Source organism: Tetranychus urticae, chromosome 3, assembly GCF_039701765.1.
Source record: "Tetranychus urticae isolate SD_2017Ah chromosome 3, NJAU_TeUrti_SD_1.0, whole genome shotgun sequence".
Classification (NCBI taxonomy): Eukaryota; Metazoa; Arthropoda; class Arachnida; order Trombidiformes; family Tetranychidae; genus Tetranychus; species Tetranychus urticae.
In genome coordinates, this window is record NC_142960.1 from 16,207,647 (window position 1) to 16,228,262 (window position 20,616).

General features: G+C 32.8%; 3 protein-coding genes and 1 long non-coding RNA gene across 6 annotated transcripts; 2 read left to right on the top strand and 2 right to left on the bottom strand.

The window, feature by feature from the left end:
• Window positions 1-203: 203 nt before the first annotated feature.
• On the bottom strand, window positions 204-9,564 carry LOC149093476 (atrial natriuretic peptide receptor 2-like). Of its 3 annotated transcripts, none has more exons than XM_089269751.1 (18): window positions 9,024-9,564; window positions 7,785-7,903; window positions 7,071-7,428; window positions 6,860-7,009; window positions 6,422-6,576; window positions 5,957-6,187; window positions 4,916-5,048; window positions 4,764-4,845; window positions 4,188-4,305; window positions 4,038-4,094; window positions 3,606-3,683; window positions 2,488-3,029; window positions 2,236-2,396; window positions 1,842-2,175; window positions 1,570-1,762; window positions 1,289-1,463; window positions 1,103-1,201; window positions 204-527 (listed from the first exon to the last, which is right to left on the bottom strand). In XM_089269751.1, the coding sequence occupies exons 1-18, from the start codon at window positions 9,283-9,285 to the stop codon at window positions 361-363; spliced, it is 3,414 nt and encodes a 1,137-aa protein (XP_089125877.1). In that variant the 5' UTR covers window positions 9,286-9,564; the 3' UTR covers window positions 204-360. The 3 variants fall into 3 exon arrangements, with proteins under 3 accessions (XP_089125877.1, XP_089125875.1, XP_089125876.1); XM_089269749.1 differs by having other exon boundaries at window positions 6,422-6,573; window positions 9,024-9,413; XM_089269750.1 differs by lacking the exon at window positions 3,606-3,683 and having other exon boundaries at window positions 9,024-9,413.
• Window positions 9,565-11,125: 1,561 nt separating this feature from the next.
• LOC107362941 (uncharacterized) lies at window positions 11,126-11,356 on the top strand. The gene is made up of 2 exons (XR_016200222.1): window positions 11,126-11,201; window positions 11,237-11,356. It is a non-coding gene; the product is annotated as an uncharacterized LOC107362941 (long non-coding RNA).
• A 4,294-nt stretch (window positions 11,357-15,650) lies between these two features.
• On the top strand, window positions 15,651-18,611 carry LOC107363099 (carnitine O-palmitoyltransferase 2, mitochondrial). Its single transcript, XM_015930270.3, has 5 exons — window positions 15,651-16,004; window positions 16,089-16,172; window positions 16,245-16,575; window positions 16,706-17,839; window positions 17,910-18,611. Exons 2-5 carry the CDS (start codon window positions 16,161-16,163, stop codon window positions 18,386-18,388), a joined length of 1,956 nt encoding a protein of 651 aa, XP_015785756.2. The 5' UTR covers window positions 15,651-16,004; window positions 16,089-16,160; the 3' UTR covers window positions 18,389-18,611.
• Window positions 18,600-20,464, bottom strand: LOC149093477 (leucine-rich repeat-containing protein 47-like). Its single transcript, XM_089269744.1, has one exon. The coding sequence runs from the start codon at window positions 20,321-20,323 to the stop codon at window positions 18,710-18,712; it is 1,614 nt and encodes a 537-aa protein (XP_089125870.1). The 5' UTR covers window positions 20,324-20,464; the 3' UTR covers window positions 18,600-18,709.
• Between the last annotated feature and the right edge of the window lie 152 nt (window positions 20,465-20,616).

Consider the following 20,616-nt stretch of genomic DNA (forward strand, 5'->3'; position numbering starts at 1 on the left):
GACTTCTTCGATTTATTAACATTCCCTCGAATATCCTTAAAATCTTATATTTCAAGGCCCATTAGACTGTAAATTATCTTATCACATTTTTCATTGCTATTAGATAATTAATTGCAATCAAATATCGTTAAATTAGCTCAGTTTGTGGTGATTTCACGAATAGATCGATTAAGTAAAGCTATATGATAAAGGAAAAAATGAAATTTCAACAAAAATTCTGATTGATTTTATTTTTATATTGGCCAAATAATTCATGACAGTGAATATAATTTAATTGTTACAGTAAAAATGTAATAACTCAACTTTTGAGTCAACTTAATTGTTTCCAATGAAATTTTGTTCAATTTTCGAGTTGAGCACTTATTTTTGTTCGATATCATTATCCAAATGAGTTTCTTCCCTTAGCAGCCAATAAGTTTTCATTATACCTTTACCCTTTATGATAACATCGCCTCTTTCTTTTATTTCAAACTGTTTGAAGTGGTCCAAAAGCTTTTTAGTTGCTGAACTGATATGAATTTTTAAAGCTATATGAAAAAAGAGGAAAAAAATGAATAAGATATTATGCATTTCCTTATGAATAGAAACAAAAAATGATAAAATGGAGTTCTTGAACTTCAAAAGATCCACATCCATATACTTATTTGAATGGTATGTCGTACTGTGCTTATAATAAAAGTTAAGCTAATCAGATATGCATGTTCTAAATGTAAACTGTTTATTATCATTGGAAATTAGCTGAATCTGTTTCAAGTTGATTTCAAAAGCTTAAAAACTTAACAACTTACAAAATCACTTAAGAGCTAATCAATCTTCATTATCATAGCTGATCTGCGTGATTAATATCTCATGATTTGCGTCATTCTTAAACTACTGAAAAGTTAGTTTAAACAAAACTAGAACATTATTCAATTTGTTGGTTTTAGAACTCTTTACATGCACGTATTCAAAAGGATTTGACTCTTTTCCCTAGCAAGATAAAAAACTTGTATAGCACAAAATAGATATGCAAACGTTAATTTCAATTTACATTGTACTAATTAATCTTGTGCAAATCTATTGCCATTCAGTTGTGAAAATTCAAGGCCTAATGAAAACAAACCTTCTCCAGTTGATTCCATACGAGAAGCCGTGTTAATTGTATCACCAAAAAGACAATATCTGGGTCTTTTATTACCAACAACGCCAGCACAGCATGGACCTGTGAGATGATAAAAATAATTATTTCGTTGGAATATAGCTCTCAACAAAATGATATCAAAAGTTCCGGTTCAATAAGATTATTCACCAGAATGGATTCCAATGCGAAGTTTTAATTTATCTTCCTTTCTATGCCTTATGACGAATCCATCAACTGATTCAACCATTCTGAGAGACATTCGAGCAATTTGTCTAACATGCTCGTGTCCATTTCTTTCCGGAAGACCGGAAACAACCATATATGCATCTCCAATAGTCTCAACCTATTAAGTATTATTAAGTGGTAAAGGAAATGTTATAGGATGATTGATTTGCATTAATTTACAAAAAGAGAAATCGAAAGTTCTATATTTTTCAGGTATACTGTACCTTGTAGACATCATAATCTGATATAATGGAATCAAAACAAGTATATAAGTCGTTGAGAAAATTAACAACTTCAATTGGTGTGCTTTCTGAGCACATTTCAGTGAACCCGACAATATCACTGAAGTAAACTGTAACAGAGTCATAATAATCAGGAATAACACTTTCACCGATTTTCAATTGATTAGCAACAACCCTGAAAGAGATCAGAAAAAAGAGTAAATTGAATTAGTGATTACATTACATTTGGTCAAATTTAAAGCATTCTAATGTACCTTGGTAGTATTTGGTATAAAAGTTCTTCAGTTTTCTTTTTCTCTTCAGCCAATTCACTAGTTCTTTGTTCAACTATTGATTCAAGCTCAGTCGCATATTGTTCCATTCTTTGTAACAACTTTTCGGTTAAAGTGGTATTTTCTGGTGAATCTTCATTTTGTCCAGAAGATCGTGCAATTAATCTTATTTCTCGTTTAATGTGATTAAAATCAGGCCTTGAGTGAGGTTCCCGGGACCAACATCGAACCATATGATGATAAAGTTCCTTGTTTTCACACAGATCAAGAGGTACATCAGGCCTTAGATCATGGCGAACAATATTATTCACAATCGCTGGAAGTTAAAATAGAGAAAGTTAGCCATAAAATATTGATGAGATGTAAATTTACTCACTCTTAATGTCCATACAAAGTACATATGGATGAAAAGGAAAAGAACGGGTGATAATTTCTTGCAAAATTACCGAATAGCTATAAACATCAGCTTTTTGACCTCGATATACACAGTCGTAACAACGTCTTAGTTTGTACTTGGAAACTTCTGTACATCGGCATCTGGGTACACGATAACAGTTATATTAAAATTGGATAAATATTTTTGATCCAGAGTCATTTTTGTATTATACCAAGAAACAGGTTTACTTACTTATTTTTCTCAATTTCAATTGCACCACTAACATAATTAGATTTGGAGAGATCATTGTTAAGCATATCAGGTGAAATGTATAAAATTGAATAAGGATCAGTTTGACCATTGGAGACTACATCATTAGTTTGCACTGAAATAGTCAAATGAGGTTCATTGGTTGAAATTAAAGCTTTGGACGAGCTTTTATTTTGCTGTTGATGATTATTGTCTCCTGATGAATTGTTAGCTGTAATCGATGCTGCTGATCTTAGCTTTTCTAGTCCAAAGTCAGATAGTTTAATGCAGAAACGAGAATCAACCAAGCAATTTGTGGATTTAAGTCGTCCATGGAAGATGTGTTCGCTACTATGAAGGTAACACATGCCTGCAATAATATCATTGATCAATGAAAATCGGAACATCCAATCCAAATTGAGAGAAAAGTTCATCAATAAATCACGCAGTGATCCTTTCGGACAATATTCTGTCAGGATTACATTAGGAACATCAATACAAGCTCCGATGAAGCGAGCCAGATTCTCGTGGGAAGTTTCTCTCATCTATAAAAGATAAAAACAATTCAAGTATAAAACAAAATTAATTTGGTCCGAGTTAACAACATTAATTAGAATTAAATTTATCTTAAAAGATTAACTTTCAACTTTCAACTTTCGCAATTGCTATTCTATCGAATGTAAAATTTGAACTGTTCAAGCATAAAACATAATACAAGGTAAACTGATAATAAATTGTCAATTGATTTCACAGTCAGAGAGAATTAAATGTGAAGTTCAATAACGTAAGATAAATTGAGTTGAGCAAAGAGTGATAAATATTAAAGGAATAAACTCAATGAAAAATTTCAAGACACCATCTCAAGAAAATGTTTCCTGATCTGGTTTTTTCTAGTTTTCTTCTTAAATTTGGTTCAGAATCGCAATAAATTGGGAATTTATTTGGACTGCTTGGACTGGCATTGTCTCGGCTGAGTCTCTTTCAATTCTGATAACATTTGATAATAACTTAACTTCTTGAGGAAGTTAATATTTTAGTGATTTAAGAAAAAGTGACAAATCATTGTCATCATCGATAATTTTACAATAGACAAAATTAACAAATCAAAAATAGATACTTACAATTTTCAATTCCATCAGAATTTCTCTGGTTACCTCGATTTTATGCGATGGCAATTTCTTAATTGCTACCCGATTACCCTACCCAAGCCAAAATTTTAAGTTATAATAATCCTGTTGGGCCTATTAGGGGAGGATAATGTCGACATGATAGTCTTGTAAGCATGCAAAATCAAATAGTAATCATAATGTGATAAATGAGATTGCCTAGCAATTAAAGGAACTGACAGTTTTCTCAAGATCAAGATTTCTCTGATCAATTAATTCAGATTAGCCTATTGCAAGATCAAACTAATCTGAGCTCTGAAAGGGAAATTTGTTTAAAATAAATTGTGAACAAAATAAAAAGGATCTATAATGGAAGCTTTGGTTAATTGGAATCAACAGTAAATCCTCCTTTTGGGATAGAGTAAATGGTTTTGAATAAAAATTTACCTTGTAATGGGCACATATGATCTTTCCTTCATTATGATGAATTTCATTTAATTCGCCCTGAATACAAAAAGCCAAAAGGAAATAAGAAGAAATTGTTTTTTTTGCCAATTACAGTTACAGCATACAATTAAACATAATGGCAATATTTACCTGACTTGACGTTGTAATTTTACTCATAAATGATTGTCGAGGTCCATGGTCCAGAATAATATCTTCCCAACGAACTTTCCAAGACATGTTAGCAAGAGCAGCTTCCAATTTCACTTTGCTATAAACAAAAGTTAGTTGGAAATGCATATTCACGAATTAACATCTCATTTAATCAACATTTGATTAACACTTCAAAAACAATGTACAGTAAATTCACACTTACCACACATTTGGTATTTTCACACCAAAAAACAGAGCCATCTAGAGGACGTCAATTGCTATCTAACCCTAAAAAATCTTTTGTCTCATTATTTCTTATTTTTATTTGAGAGGAATGTTTATTAGTTCAATTCTGATAATTATCAATCAAATATTAACCAGCCGATTGACTCTTGCGTCGTTTGATTGAAATTTCCTCTGAAAATCGTAAGGTAATTGTTTTTGGTCAAAAATAAGTGTGAATTTACTGTAATGTAATCAATGTGCAAATAGACAAGCTGCTATAATAAGACGGGAGACAAAAAAGGTACAAAAAGCGCTGAAAAACTAAAATTGATGTTTGATGTTTTAACTTACTGATAAATGAATGTTGATGCCACCAATATTAGTGCAATGATTATCAATAAAGTAGCCAACAATATGTTCCAGTAAGGTACATCTAACAAGGTAAGGGAAACTTATTTAATAATCAATTGTTTTTATTTTGAAAGAGTTGGCCATAATCAAACCTTTATCACATGCATTTCCTTTGAAACCACATTCTGGAATATCTTTTGGTTTAACTCCAAATTTTCCTGGTGGCCATTTAATTTCTTTTTCTTTGGTGAAACTTTTTGTTGCACCATAATAACGTAAGACAACCTGCGAAAAAGCATTGGTTCATTATGATTTACTAAATTGCCAAGATTCAAGTTAATCTGGTAATTTTATTCCAGCTTGTTCCATAAATTCATTCTGTAGTAGTTTTTCCTTGTTAAAATCAAATGGCAACAGTCTGAAACTGTTTGATTTAATTAGTTCTCGGTAAATCTTACAAATGGTTCAATTAAGACAAGTTACGATTGATTCAATTAGCTAAGCAACGTTAAAAGGTGTAAATAAAATCCTCTTGATTGGTTCAACACATTTAGATTTACATGTATACCTCAGATTATGTTCATAAGAATAATGATTTTCTAGGAACATAAAATATTCTACTTTCATCATTTCTAACATCATAAATCAACCAGGAATCTAATATGAACAAAGTTCAATTCTGCTACAAAATCACATCATTTCGAAACAAAAACCTGCTCTTGTATCAACAATATGTTATATTATTTTACATAAATATTTCAATTTATTAGTTTATATAAAAAAACTTGATTGTCTTTACACGCAGTAAAACTTATCTTAATGGCAATCATGCCATAAAAGGTTTGAGATGCGAAAAATGAAATGAAATTTTGTTCAATACCATTTGTATTACTGTATTCAAATATCATAATCAATGTCATAATTAAGGCAACACTTGACCCCGTTCATTATTAATAAATGAGGATATTATCTCTTATTATTAATAAGATGTGTAAAGTGTTATCAAGGTATATCTAGTTTGAGTAAATAAACATTGACCATTGATGATAAACTCGTCAAATGGTTTACCTTTACATGGAGGATGTTGATTCTGATGATTAGAATGACCACCATGATAATGGCGGTGACACCAGAATGAGTTTGAAAAACTAATTTAATTGTCAAACAATAAAGTTACAAAATAAACACTTTACCTCAAATAATCCATCATCAATATTTGTCTGATCTAGTAGAGCATAATCAGCAATTCGATCTCCTTCTTCATCAATAGTTATATCTCCAGAGATACCATTAAGGGTTAAATTGCGCATCCTTTGAACAAGTAAAACTCCATCATGAGGATCATGATCATCATTTAAAGTTTCACGAATGGCTCGACAAAGGAGAAGTACAGCATCATGGAAACTGGCTGTGAAATAGTTGACCTTTAATGGTGATAATAATATTGCAACGAAAGGAAATATCAATCAAATAAATATGTTTTGGTAAGCTGACCGATTGACTTGCAATCCAGAAATATGTAAACCATTAAACCAAATTGTGGTTAAAAATGTATTCATCAGGAAGTCTTAAGTACTCATTACATTTTATCATTGACTTGCAACTCATCGTTGTTGAGTTGTTAATGTAAATCAGATGGATGGATGGATAATACTTACGAATTGTTCATTGTATTGATAACCATAATCACGATATGCTCGAAGTTTAACTTCGTCTGAAAAGTTTTTATAATGATCTCCAGGAGGTTGATTCAGGCTTACAATTAAAAGTGATTGATAGGCTGTCTTTAATTGATTCGCAACGGACTCGTCTTCTGGTTTTGGCAGCAATGACAGTTTAATTATAACAAAGAAAATATGAAAATAATTAAAGGTTAAGATATTAGCTGTTGATTGATCTAAATTTTGAGTTTATTCTGTTTAGCTGATTAACTGTTATTTTTGTTTTTAAATTTAGTCAATGCTGGTCTGGTTACAAGCTAATCATAAACAGTTTAATGGAACGATAAAAAGACATTAATTAAAGACATTAAGACACAAGAAAAGTGATTAAAGAATCTTTCAATAACTCAAAAAGCATCAGAATAATCAACTTACCAACTCCACGAGACCAACTCATGTTTCCAAGAGCTTCAGCTTCAATCAGTTCAGGATAAATGAACACATATTCACCCTGAGTCATTCCTTGATGATGAGCTTTCAATAAGATTGTCCGTACATCTTTATCACCTCCAAGTATAATGATAACTGTAAATCAGGTACATTTATAAGCGATTAATGATTATTCAATGACAATAAATATTCTTACTTCGTGAACAGGTTGTCATTCGTTGTAGGACTTTGTCGATATCAGTAATAATAACTTTATCGAAATCCCGAAAATATGTCTCACGACAGTTGCACTTGAAATGTGAATATTTGGGCAATTTGAGAAGCTTCAGAAGGACATCGGCTAACGTGTTGTAATAAACGTCTCCAAACCTAAAGACCAAACCAAAGATTTTCCACTTGAAATAGTCAAGGAAAGCCAGGATAGCTCGAGCTTTGTCCCTCATATCATAAGAAAGTCGTATAAGTGAGGTCAAATCGGATCGATGGATCGGAATTATATCACCCAATCCAGTTAATATTGGTATCTTTTTATAAGCAGCGAGTTGGGATACAGCCTGAAATAAGAAGGTCGAGATTAATAATTTACTCAATCATGACGAAGTAAATGATGACTTTTATAAACATCTTTCTATTTTAATCTATTGAACATATTGAACAGAACCAAGGTTACTGTTCATTTTTAAAAAAGTAACTTCATTGGTGCATTGATGGAAATATAATGTTAAAATTCTGCAACTGAAAAGTAAGTAAAAAAAGGTTGAGAATGATGATTATTCTCGTGTGCTCATCAAACAAGCCTTTTCCAACTTCAATAGATTCAGTTTTTCAACATCATTGAGTCAACTATTTCATCTTTCAAGTAAATGGTAATGTCCCAAGTTGATGATGCTGAACCTGATTGGAAGCTTACCTGAAGATCATTACTGCAAGCAGGTCCAATAAAACCAACCAAGTTTCCCTTGTATTTTTCAAGTAAATCGTAAGCTTGGCCAATTGCTTCTCGCTCTTTGCACGTATCTTCATAATAGCCTGAAAATGGTATCAAAATTTAGTTAAGAGAAACGCAAGAAAAGACATGACGAATTCAGCTATGAAACAATGATTTTCCTCATCGTCATCACCAATTGGAGGAAAAAAACTTGATTTACACGTCTATGATCATTACTTTGACAAGCACATCTAAATTTTCAACACACAAGTTTGTAGTTTTCGTGGAAAAGGCATAAATCGAATTACAATCTACATTAATATGTATGAAATGTATCTCTCAGTCAAATTATTTGGTTCCTTTTTGAGGGATAACCTGAAAAGGAAGCCCAGATTCCCTGCAAACTCTGTAATAACATCAACAATTTCAATACAACTCAAGCTTGGTCTTGCCGTAATATTTATAAATTCAATGCTCATTTCAACATGATAATACAAGTTTTCCTTGCAACTGAAATTGGATCTTATCAAGAACTTAGTTACTAATAAATAGCTCAAAGTAAAACATTTTTTATATTAATAAATGTCTTTGATTTTGTTTTGAAAAAAGGTTCAATAAGACAAAAAAGTAATTTCAAGTGAAACATTTCTTGATTAAATCCTATTACCTTTAATCAAATCAAAATTGCTATAGCAGCTATTGTACTATAATACAATAATGTGGACAATATCAGTTTCAGTATTTTCTTTACAAATAAACTCGATTATTTACTATCATGTTTGTAATGTCAAATTGATATAGACAAAGTTTAAATGTTTATCAAGAAAAATCTCAATTCACTCGATATTGAAAAAAACTTTGCGATTTTAATTCACACTAATCAGTTTGATAGCATTTTCAATGGTTAAGTTTCGTGAGACAACTTTAAATAATACAAACTAATCAATGTAATGGAAACACATAACTGAATCAACTGAATGATTAAAGTGTTTAATTTTTTTAATGGCTACAAATAGTAATTTTGTTTCAACTTAATGATCTTTACTTATAATACTGGGTAACATTGGATTACCAGGTTTTAGGTTAAAGTTGTATTGATTGAAACGGTTAGACAAACAAAGAAAGAATTATTTCTAGGTTTAATTTCCAACCTCATTTTATCAACAATCAGCGAGGTTTAAGATACTATTTATCACAATTAGGGGATAGAGGTCAATTTACCTTGATTTATGTTCAAATTAATGTCATAATAGTTTAGACACTTTTCCCTGGCAATGTCAATAGCTGGACCAATGTGAACAAGGTCAAATCTCACAGCGTCTTTACGATATCTTTTCACCATAAGAAGACCAACATTGAATGAGTTGTTTGATTGATTTAAAGAAAGCAAATATTTGTTGACTTGAGTTGATGTAATTAAATGTTCATGAAATGTTAACACAAAAATAATCCAATAAATGTTTAATATTGTAAATCCAACCATGATTATTTAAAGACACAATGTAAAGTTGCTTTGAAATATGACTACATGCTTTATTAACATAGAGAAAGCTGTTGTGATGGCAAAAAAACGATGCTTATCAGGTTCGTCTTAATTGTTGCATTGATTGCAAGTTGAAAAAAGAAAGCAAAGAAACATAAACTTTGACTAATTCAATGTAAAAATATAACATGAGAAGTGAAAATAACAAAACCTTTAAGTTGAAGCTTATCTCAAAGATTTGTCAGAGGTTAAGAGACTGAAAGATAAAAGTGAAATGCAACTTTCATTGGATTGCCAATGAAGATTGAAGCCAGGTTTATCTTCGTCTTTTCCCCTTCAAATTGTGACTCTCTCACAAAGAGTATATAACTATTACTCTTTGCTCTCTCATTTCATCTTCTCCTTTGCTATCATGAGCTCATTCTGTCTGTCTCAGTTTCATCTTCATGTCTAATGCCTGAATTTAAAGAATAAGTCAACTTTTTCATTTTCATTTCTTTCTATCTGACTCGTAGGTTAACTTCAACTGTCAATAGTTGGCAACATTTTTCTTTTCAATTAATACACCAATGTAATATCACTAGGCTATCGCTGGCTTTGAATCTGTATCTTATCAAAAAACAACAAACTAAACTGTAACAAGGAAAAGTTGAACTTGTGTGTTCATTGGCTTACATGTACTTTTCCCTTGATACTTCTTTTTGGGACAAGCTTTCAACATGAAACCAAGCGTTTATGGATTACATTGAAACTCTCATGTTTAATATTGTAATGATTGGTTATGTGATGAAAAACATGAAGGCGTCTTTGGTACCACTCAATCAACAGTTATCAATCATGTCCAAAACACACACCTCATCAAAATTAACTGCCTATGATAAGGTAAATGGAAAATTAAATTCAAATTAAGTCACAATTTGAGTCACAATGACTAAACACCATTTCAAATAAACTACAGTAACCCTGAAAATTAAAATTACTTTCCAGATTCCTACATTTTTTCAAACTCATCTTTTGTTGTCTCATGATTTTGTTTTGAGTCCTATCATATCTATCTGAATGTCGATATGGCTAAAGAATAACTGCTCGCCAGACTTTGGATGGTTACCGTTTGGTTGGTCATCAACCGACTTTACTGTAAATACGTAAATTTTGCAAGATCATTCGATTCTGCATCAAACACAAGAGATTTTAGGAGCTAAAAACTGACTTTTGAAAAGTTGGTGAGAGTCTAACCTATGGGCAGAAAGTTTGAGACAAATATACAAATCATGTGTAAATCTTTTTTCTTGATAATCCGATTAGCTAGAGCGCCGAAACTTTTAGGAGACTGAGAAGGAGGTTCAGTTTATCTACAGTGAGAAATTCAAGATCATCGAACATTCTGATCATTTCAAATCAATAATTAACTCTTGCGACAATTGAATGATTTTTTGCTCTCATTATTGAAAAAAAATATTTGAAAAAATCAACTAATTTTAAGATCCATTTATTTACCGGTTATATAATATTTAAAACTTTTTTAACTTGCTAACATTAAAAAACACTCTTTGGCCTATCAAAATCTTGTATTTTCATTCTGATATTATGCCTTTTACGCCATAATTTAATCTAAAGAATCAAAATTAATTGCAAAAATTCAACTTCAATCACCGCAGAAGGGTGCCAAAAACGTAAAATTTAAAGCAAATGGTTCTATGTATAGTAGGACATTATATATCAAATTAAACAGCAAGAGTTGCTTATTCTTTGATCGTTTGAACTGAAAAGTTAAAAAGATTTTTGAAAAAGATACGAGCGTTTAAACATTTGTCTCAAACTTTCTGCCCATAGGTTAGTTATACGGACACATATAATAAACAGTGCTATAGATTCAAATAAATAATCGATTATTATCGCGCTCTAGGTCGGACTAGGTTAGGTTAGGTTAGATTAGGTTAGGTTAGGTTAGGTTAGGTTAGGTTAGGTTAGGTTTGGTTAGGTTCGGTTGGGCTTGGACGGCCTGGGGCCTCAATTAACGGCTTTGTTATTGTTTTGTGTCCGTATAACTAGACTGTTACCGAAAAGTTTATTCTCGACTTTATTTGCAAAGAGGGAGAATGATTTTTCTAGCATTTAAAGATAGTTTTAATATGATTTTTTGTGTTCTTTTCTGACAATTTAATTAGCTTTGATTGCGCTCTCCGTGTTTGATTTACTGACATTTGTTAAATGTACGCGAAATCGTGGACAAACAAATCTATTCATTCAGGGTTCATCGCGTTTCACTACTGAGAAGTCTAGAATGCTAACGATGATAATCAAATTTTCAGAATAGTTACCAGGTTCCAAACCATCTTCTATTCGAAGACTAACTTAGGCATGTTTAAAATGTAAAAAATATTGTCATTCCCAACTTTCGACTTTCGTTTGACCTCCTGAAGCAAGAACTGACTGACTGTAGTGACTGAATGACAACAGGGTGTAGCGAAAGTTCGTGTAGGAGGCAAAAACACATTAACCTAAACTAACCAATTGTCGTTTGTTTTCATTTCCTCTGTGAAAGTAATTTCGTCAATCCTGATTCCTCCTACCTAAGCGAACTTTCGATACACCTGTACACCGGAAACTTCGATGTCCATAAAAATTATTCATTTTCTTCATTTTCCGCCTTTATGTTTTTCTATTCTCCATAGATGGCAGCAAAAATGTATTGCAAACTAGAGATGATTGAAACAATTAAAAGATTCCGGTGGATATTACACTCGGCCTTTTAATTTTGTCCGAAGATCGAGCTTGAAATCGCCAATCCTGCCATATCTACTGAAAATCCGTCATTTTATGACAAAAAGCTATGAGTAATCTTTGTTTGTCGGAAACAAATTGATCACAATATACATGTACGGGGTGGGGAGAAAGTTTCTAGGCCTTTTAGCTCCGCATTTTAGCGGTGCTTATTATTGCGTCAACTGCCTAGAAACTTTCTCCCCACTCTATACGGGGTGAAAGAAAATGAACTGTTATCATTGTTAAAATACAAAAATCCGGAGTTCGTTTTCAATCACCTGTTTTAAAGGTGCAACGCGTAAGAATTTGAAATTATCTTACTTTGATTAGAAGGAAGATGAAGATGACACTGATAAGAATGTCCGTTTTGTGTCTTCTTCTCTTTCGGTCAACATTCTTATGTTGTCATTTTCATCATCATTCTAATCAAAGTAATATAATTTCAAATTCTTAGCATTGCACCCTTTATAATTAGCTGCATCTATTCATCCAAGTTCTGCACGCCTAAGCATACTTGTTTGCAGACCAGAAAATTTGCAAACTTGCAGCTTGAGCACAGTTCTCGTCTAGACTCTGACGGATGCCGGCTTGACCAATCAACATAATTGCATTATAAAAGCAGGGAGAATCTTAAATCTCCAAAGATGGTGTTACTAAATTTCATGCCTAAGCAATCAGATTGCTAACTTAGTGCATACAACATGTGACCAGGTTAGCAATGCTAACCTTCAAACATGTACAGTCGAGTCCCTGAAATTTTCGGTTCCTAAAACTGTCCATTCGATATCAGCACCATCTCTTGTAAATAAAAAAACCATAATTATGAATTGAATTGTGTTTTGATTAGTAATTTTTATTGGTGTCTTTTGAATGTCGCGCCTCATTCAACCTCAAACAACTGATGGACAATTTCAGGGACTCGACTGTATTTCGTATCCTGCATCTTGGGGCAGCGTTCGAATCTCGTCAAGTTCTGAGTTGGGCGAATGCATTAAAAGTTTACCCATAGGTCAGGCACTATGGAATATCCAATCCATCCTAACCCATCTAGGCTGGTTAAAGTCAAGCACTTAGGGTAGAGTAGCAGAAGTGGGAACTGAAAGCTGTCACGACTCCATAAATGGCGCTGCCCGAAAGCAATAAAACCCTTTCTGAAGTTTTGCTGAAAGTTAATCAATATCATAGAAAACCTTCTTTTTGAAATTTTGGCCATTTATTTTAGCAATATGATTATATTATGTATACTGTCCAACAAAATCGATTTTTAAACCTGAATATATAATATCAATAAAAATTGTTGACCATTTTTAGTCACTTTAATTGCTGATATAAATATCGAAAACTCATTTTTGTGTTTCTGTATTAATTATAATCATATTTTCCTGTTTCAATGTGATTATGATGAATTTACTCTGATTTAATCATCATTTCCTCATTAAACCATGGAAAATTCAATGATCGATTTGATAATCAAAGGTTCTGGACTTTTCTCTGGTTGTTTTACCAACAAATACCTATTTTTAATCAGAAAAAATGAAGCAAACAAAACAAAGCCTGATCTTTACACGATTGAAAATCAATGACTGAAGTGAAGACTCAGGCAAAGTAGTTAATATCTTATTAACTAATGATGGATCGATGTTTGATATGATCAATCAAATTAAGGAATAAATGGTGTTGATTTTTCATGATGATGAGAGTTGATCAGAATGTGTTCATCATTAGTTTGTGTTAACTTGATTATTTCCAGATATGTATCTCTTGTGAATTTTGCTTATTTAATAACCTAATGGACATCAGCTTTTGTTTTGCTGCAAGTCCCGCCAGCTTTCACACCAATGCTTTCAAGTTGAAAAGTGAAAGCTGCAAGTCTTTGCAGTCTACTTCGTCACCATGAAACTTGCCCGTATGAGGAATTAAAAACATTTTAACCCTTGCAAACCAAAAAATTGTAGCGTCTAAGTGCTTAAAGTAGCGACCAATTTCCTGCTAACAATAAAGTAACCCATTCAACTCAAGTCTTGTCTAGAGAGCGCATTAAGTTAACACGCAGAATGATCGTCTCTTGGCGCTTTCTTGCGTTTTGCCCAATAATTTTTCACAATCCAAATCATAAATTTTTAGATTAACCACTAGTCAAGTGGTTAAAGAGCCCATTTGTGTCAATTGTGTCTTTTTAGTAACAACCATTCAAGAGGGCTACTGGGTGCATACAGGGTGTAGCGAAAGTTCGTGTAGGAGGCAAAAACACATTTCTCCCTGCGTATAAATCAAAATGGGTTTCTTTTGATTCACTCTTAAAAATTCATTTTGTCGATGTTTTGTCAATTTCGATTCCTCCCACACACACGAACTTTCGTTACACCCTGTATAAGCGTGAATATTTATCACATCGCAGTCAATGAGCACTCGTTGAATAATTTCTAGATACCGAAGCCAGTCAGTCATTCACCAATAGACTAAGGGTTACAACGACTGATAGTCGACTTGAGCAATTGGCAATTGAATGACAAAACTGATACATACTGAATTTGTATTGCGTAAAAGTTGAAAACTATCTGGAATAAACGTTTTTTTTCAAAAAATGTTTACAAAAACAAACCTTTTCGTCGACTGAGTCGACTTAGTCGATAGCTCAAACTACTGGCGCTCAGTTGGCTCTCAATCGACTGACTTCGGTATCTAATAATTTCCTCGATCACGATTGTCTTTTATGCGCGTTCCAATCAAATAAGAACTTAATAGAAATGAGGATTTCAATGTAACTGATTGTCATAATTGAATTTTGTTCATTGTATCCACTCTTCCAGCCCATATTTCCACACATTCACGCAAAATAATAGTCTTGCGTTTTCTCGATTCAAATATAAGACAGAATAAAGAATGAAAACTTCGTTCATTCACTGTTTAGAAATTGAATTTGGCGCTTGTAGTGTCCTCCATTGAAAATGATTTATATTTATAAAATGTCCCTAAATATAATTTAATTTACTCTAAAAAGATCTCAATTTAACCATTAAAAGCACAATTATTAAGAAATTCATGAAATTGTGAAAAACATGAGAAAACGAAAGAAATAGCGCCTAAAAAATTAGCCTTGAAAATAGATAGTATCACGTAGAGTCGCATTTTGATAGGGATTACTGTATTGCTATTACTCTTTGGGAACAATCTTAAGGATAATTTAATCGATTGTAAGTGAAAGTGAGAATAACATTTACAGTTGCACAAAAGGCTCTGTATTACAAAAATACATTTATTGATAAACTGTTTCAAGTAAACAATATAATTACAAATATGTAACAAGGTCACTCTATGGTTCTGCTGAATTACAAGTTGACATCAATACAAACTCTTATTTGAATGAAATAAGATCTTTCCTGGTGAAACATCATCAACATTTAAGGTTATTATAATTTAACATGAGTTAATTCCGGTTTCATTTTATTGATACTCCTGATTGCTCAATAACCTGTTGTTGCTGATCTCTGAAGCTGCTTGAGTCTTGACTCTTTCTGTCTTCTCTCCTCTCTCTTTTTAATCAAAACTTTTTCTCTTTCTTTCTCAGTCTTGTTTACTATTTTCCTTTATTATCTTTTAACTTGTTCAACATAATATTTTGAAGGCGAGAATAAGTTGTGTTATTTGTTGACATCTAAGAATCACTATAATCTAATCCGCACCATGTCTGATCCTTCCATTTGATTTTTATCTCACCCCTGTAATTCTTTTCTCTCGTTTCCTATCTTGTTATCCAATTTCAACGTCTCCCAGTTGTGTTTTAATTAATTATGATCCTCAATAAATCATTTGCCTTAAAATTCAGTGCTGATTACCTCATATACTATATCAATCATATGTTTAACTGATACCATCTCTGAGCCTGTTGGTAATTTCTAATGTTATTGTTGTGGTGAAATAATTATTCTTGTCATCTTAAAATATCAAAACTGGTAAGTAAATTTCACAATAAATATTGTTTTGAGATCAGCCCAAAGTCATGTAATTGTATGCTTTGTATGCTTCATTTACACCAGATTTTGGCCCACTTTGGTAACTATTCTGAAAAAGCTATCTGCTAGCAGCTGTCTAATCTTCTGGTGATAAATATGGCTCTCCAGGTTTGTTGCTATTTTTCTGAGCTTGTTTTTTGTCTATGAAATGTTACTTAATCTTCAATATTTTCTTTCTAGATCAATTTGCTGAAAGGTCGGCCTTTAAATATGAATTTTTCTCGATCTTTAAAGTCTTGGTCCACCAATAATCCTGATGAATATAATAATTTGATGAAAAGTAACATTCCAACCGGCTATTATCAAGCAAGTTTGCCGCAATTGCCTATACCGAGATTAGATTTATCCTGCCAACGTTACTTGAATGCGTTGCGACCAATAATTTCTAATGATGAACAATTTACCAAAACTCTGAACATTGTTGGTAGCTTCAAAATTGGCATTGGTCAACAGTTACAAAATCATCTTTGTGAAAAAAATCGAGCTCTTCGGCACACAAGTTACATTGCTGGTAAACAAATTGATAGTTATATCATAATAATACTACCAAAATGGTCTTTCTCATTTCAATGAGATGACATAATCTTATTATTGTCTTTGTAAGAGGCTTGTTTTTCTACTTTTCTTTTCTGCCTAATCAGATGATTGGATGGACTCATATTTATCTTCAAGATTGTCTCTTCCTCTGAACTTCAATCCTTTTCTGATTCTTCGAAATGACCCTGTGACTGAGTACAATCAACCTTGCATCAAAGCGGCAAATCATCTAATCAGCTGTCTTCGATATAGACGATCATTTATCGAGAATCGATTGGAGCCTGACGTTAAAAAATCGAAGGATAAGGAAATACCATATGACATGAGTCAACACCAAAATTTATTTGGTTCAACTAGAATTCCAGCTCTCAATCTAGACTTCTTGCAAACATATCCAGACTCTAAACATGTTATTGTAATGAAGAGAGGTCGCTTTTACTATTTCAATGCTCTTGATGATAGTGGTAATCTCAAAACTCCAAATTATATTTATTCTTGTCTTAAATATATTTGGGATAAACCAGACGAGCCTGGAAATTGTCATAAAATCTCATGGTTACCCTGTTTACCTCGAGATGATTGGGCTCGAGCACGGACACATCTGCTTGAAAATCCCAGCAATGTAGCAAACTTTGCTCTGATTGATTCTGCATTGACGTTTATCTGTTTCGATGTTGATGTTGATTTTGATGATATTACTAACCCTAAAAAACAAAGAGAAGCTTATGGGCACAATGCTTTACATGGAAATCTTTCTTCTGAACAATTCGCAAACCTCCAACAGTTTCCTTTAAATCGGTGGTTTGACAAGTCATTTTCGACTATATTCACAAAAAATGGAGCCTCTGCAATTAATTTTGAGCATAGCTGGGTTGATGGTGCAACAATGAGTCGTTTTTATGACAGAATCTATGCTGACTCTACTAAAAATCATTTTGTTTCGCCTGGAGATAATTTTGACCGTAAAGTTTGTGGCGAGGTTAAAGAAGTTACATTTAAAATCGACGAAGGCTTCAAGCCACACATTGAAGCAGCAAAAAGAGCACATGAAAATCAAACGAATAAGCTAGAATTGAATTACATTCAAGATTGTCGATTGAATAGTAGTTACTTAAAATCGAAAAAACTAAGTACTGACTCTATTTTTCATTTAGCTTTTCAAATGGCCTTTTTTAAAATCTCATCAGGACAAACTCCGGCTACATATGAATCTTGTTCAACTGCACACTTCAAACATGGTAAGATATCTTTATCTTTCTTAAGTTATTTCATTTAAATTTTGGTAACTAACTATTTGTTTACTTCTAGGGAGGACGGAAACAATTAGAGCTGCAACTTCATCTACACAAAAGGCTTGTAAAATGTTCCATGTTTCAAGGGAAAAGTACGTTTTAAATGATTTACGTTCGGCCATAAACGAATCATCTCAGACTCATTCAGCACTCGTTAAGGAAGCTTCTCTTGGACAGGGTTTTGATAGACATTGGTTTGCTTTGAAGAAAATAGCTGAAAAACAAGGAATGAATGATGTTTCCATTTTCAAAGACCAATCCTACCAAATAGCCAATCATTTTATTCTCTCAACTTCTCTGCTTTTTGCTGGCAACATAACTGGTGGTGGATATGGGCCTGCTGTTTCTGATGGCTTCGGTCTTGCTTATGGCTACGAGGACAAAGATTTAGGGGTCTTTTGCTCTAATTGGAAAGATACAAGAAATGGTGTTGAATTTGCTCAAGCTGTGGAAGAGTCTTTCAAAGATATTCATAGTATCCTCGAGTCAACCTGAACAAGGATCAATTGTAATCATTTTTATATTAAGTAGCAGATTTTTGGATTTAAGTTGAAACTCATTTCTCACTTTTCTTTACACGCATTACCAAATTTTTAGCTAAATATTGTTAAACATAAAAAATCGCACTCGGAGAAAGGCTAAAAAAAGCTCAACTCTGACCCATGTGTACCGGATTTTAAATTTTCGAGGAACATTATATAAAAGATATTTATCCAAATTTGTTTATTTTATTCACTTGTTATATTTGTGGACAGGTTTGAATCTTGGTAGTCAACATGATATAATTTAAAGCGAAAAAGCAAATAAAAATTCACTTTATTCACGTGTAATTTTGATGTCATCAAAAATCAAATCCACTTTGGATGGATAAACGACGTACAGTTTACCCTCTGGATCAACAACTTTCACTGGTTCTAACTGAAGTGTACTAGGGACTGGTGCATCATTTTTGTCTTTCAATTCAGCTCCTAATCCAAGTTTGAGCATCCCATGAATTAATGAGTCCATAACTTTCTTGCAAGTTGGTTGACTATCACCAGTCACTTCTAAGAAAAGGTGTTGCGTTTCTTCCGAGATTTTGGTGCTTTCTGAATTAGTTATCGGTGGGAAAGAAATGACTGTACCTCCTGAATCAGTTAAGCAAGGAAATCTCGATTTGCCTTTCAGTAGAAGCAGATACTTATGTACTCCAGAATATGCATTACGTTTTTTCTCCTTGCGATAAGCTTCAGCTTCTTCATTCAGAACTTTATACAGCTCACCAGCATGCATTTCAGTATGTCTACCAAGAGGCTGAAGACGGATTTTAGCTGGTGGCCGTACATCGAAGACAATATTTCCCTGAATTTTGGATAGATCGTGTGATGCGATTGTAGCATTCTTACGCTTACCACAAAGTAATCCATCATGTAAATCCGATTGGAGAGAAAGAAATTTCTTTACTAAACCAGTCCGAGTGAGGTCTACATTTCTAACGATACAACAAACAATTTTACGAGTTTCTAAGATGGCTGGAGTAGCAGTTACGAGCCTAAACTCAGTTGGCGCAACATTTAATATTTTTATTGTTTCCATGTGTGCTTCTCTGTCATCTAAAGATCTAGACGATGATCGACGTCGTCGACGAGCTTCTCGAACTTTTGCTTTGGCATCAGCAAAAGTTTCTTTCAAAGTTTCGGCACTTTTATTACCTCCTTTGATACAGTGGCCTCGAATATAATCGATGATTTGTTTCATTTTGCCTTGCTCGACCAATTTAAGAAGCTTTCGATCGGACAGTTTATTACCTTTCAAGTGAACCTCTTTCAAACGGTTACAGTCCCCTAGTTCACCAGGTACATCAGTTATATTATTTTCAGTCAAATCCAGTACTTTGAGGGCCAATAATTTACCAATAGTCGATGGAATATCCTGAATAGAATTATTTTTAGCATGGATCTCGGCAAGATGTTTAAGGTTTTCATCACAAAGACTCGTTGGGAAATGTTCCAATTTATTATATTCAATTTTAACCACAGTCAAATTACTCAGATTTTTCAAAGTTAGCGGTAAATCTGTTAATTTGTTAACATTGGCAACCAATGACTGGAGTTCAGTTAAACTGCCCACTTCATCTGGAATTTGTTCAAGACAGTTGTTTGATACATCAATGAACTTGAGTTTAGAGAGACGGCCAATATCAGGTGGTAGACTAGTCAATTTATTATTCCTTAATACGAGATTGGTCAGATTATCGAGATTAGCAACTCTATCCGGGAAACTAGTCAATGGTGTGCCGCTGATTTCGAGAAAATTTAGTGTTCTCAATTTGAAGATGATTTCATTCAATCCATTCTCTTCTTCAATATGCTTACATGCAGGAGCATCTTTAAAAACCAATTCTCTAGGCTTTTGTTCAATAAGTTGCTTCCAATCATAAGCATGCGACATGATTAGCTGATGTTGATATTTCACGATTAACTAAAAAATATAAGAGACACAAAAAATTAACAAACTTACTAAGATTTAACAATCAAACAAAGAATAAATTTAACTACAATGTAAGCAATGAGTTTTTAAAAAAATAAGAGAAACATTCAACTCTGCCATCTGGTGTTACATAATTTCCAATGTTTTGCTTGTCCGTAGATTCTAGACTTGATTAATGTGCTTTTCGTTCCTATTTCAAAGCAGAGAACAATTGTTTGAATTTGATGGTCCTCGAAGTTTGAGATTCAAGTTGA

Coding starts and splice junctions, on each gene's coding strand:
- LOC149093476 (XM_089269751.1), bottom strand. CDS start 9,285: ATGGTTGGATTTACAATATTAAACATTTATTGGATTATTTTTGTGTTA. Junction 2,397..2,487: donor ATTGAAATTGAGAAAAATAA/GTAAGTAAACCT, acceptor TCGTGTACCCAG/ATGCCGATGTACAGAAGTTT. Junction 1,464..1,569: donor CAGATTATGATGTCTACAAG/GTACAGTATACC, acceptor AATACTTAATAG/GTTGAGACTATTGGAGATGC.
- LOC107363099 (XM_015930270.3), top strand. Junction 16,576..16,705: donor GCACACAAGTTACATTGCTG/GTAAACAAATTG, acceptor CTGCCTAATCAG/ATGATTGGATGGACTCATAT. Junction 17,840..17,909: donor AACTGCACACTTCAAACATG/GTAAGATATCTT, acceptor GTTTACTTCTAG/GGAGGACGGAAACAATTAGA.
- LOC149093477 (XM_089269744.1), bottom strand. CDS start 20,323: ATGTCGCATGCTTATGATTGGAAGCAACTTATTGAACAAAAGCCTAGA.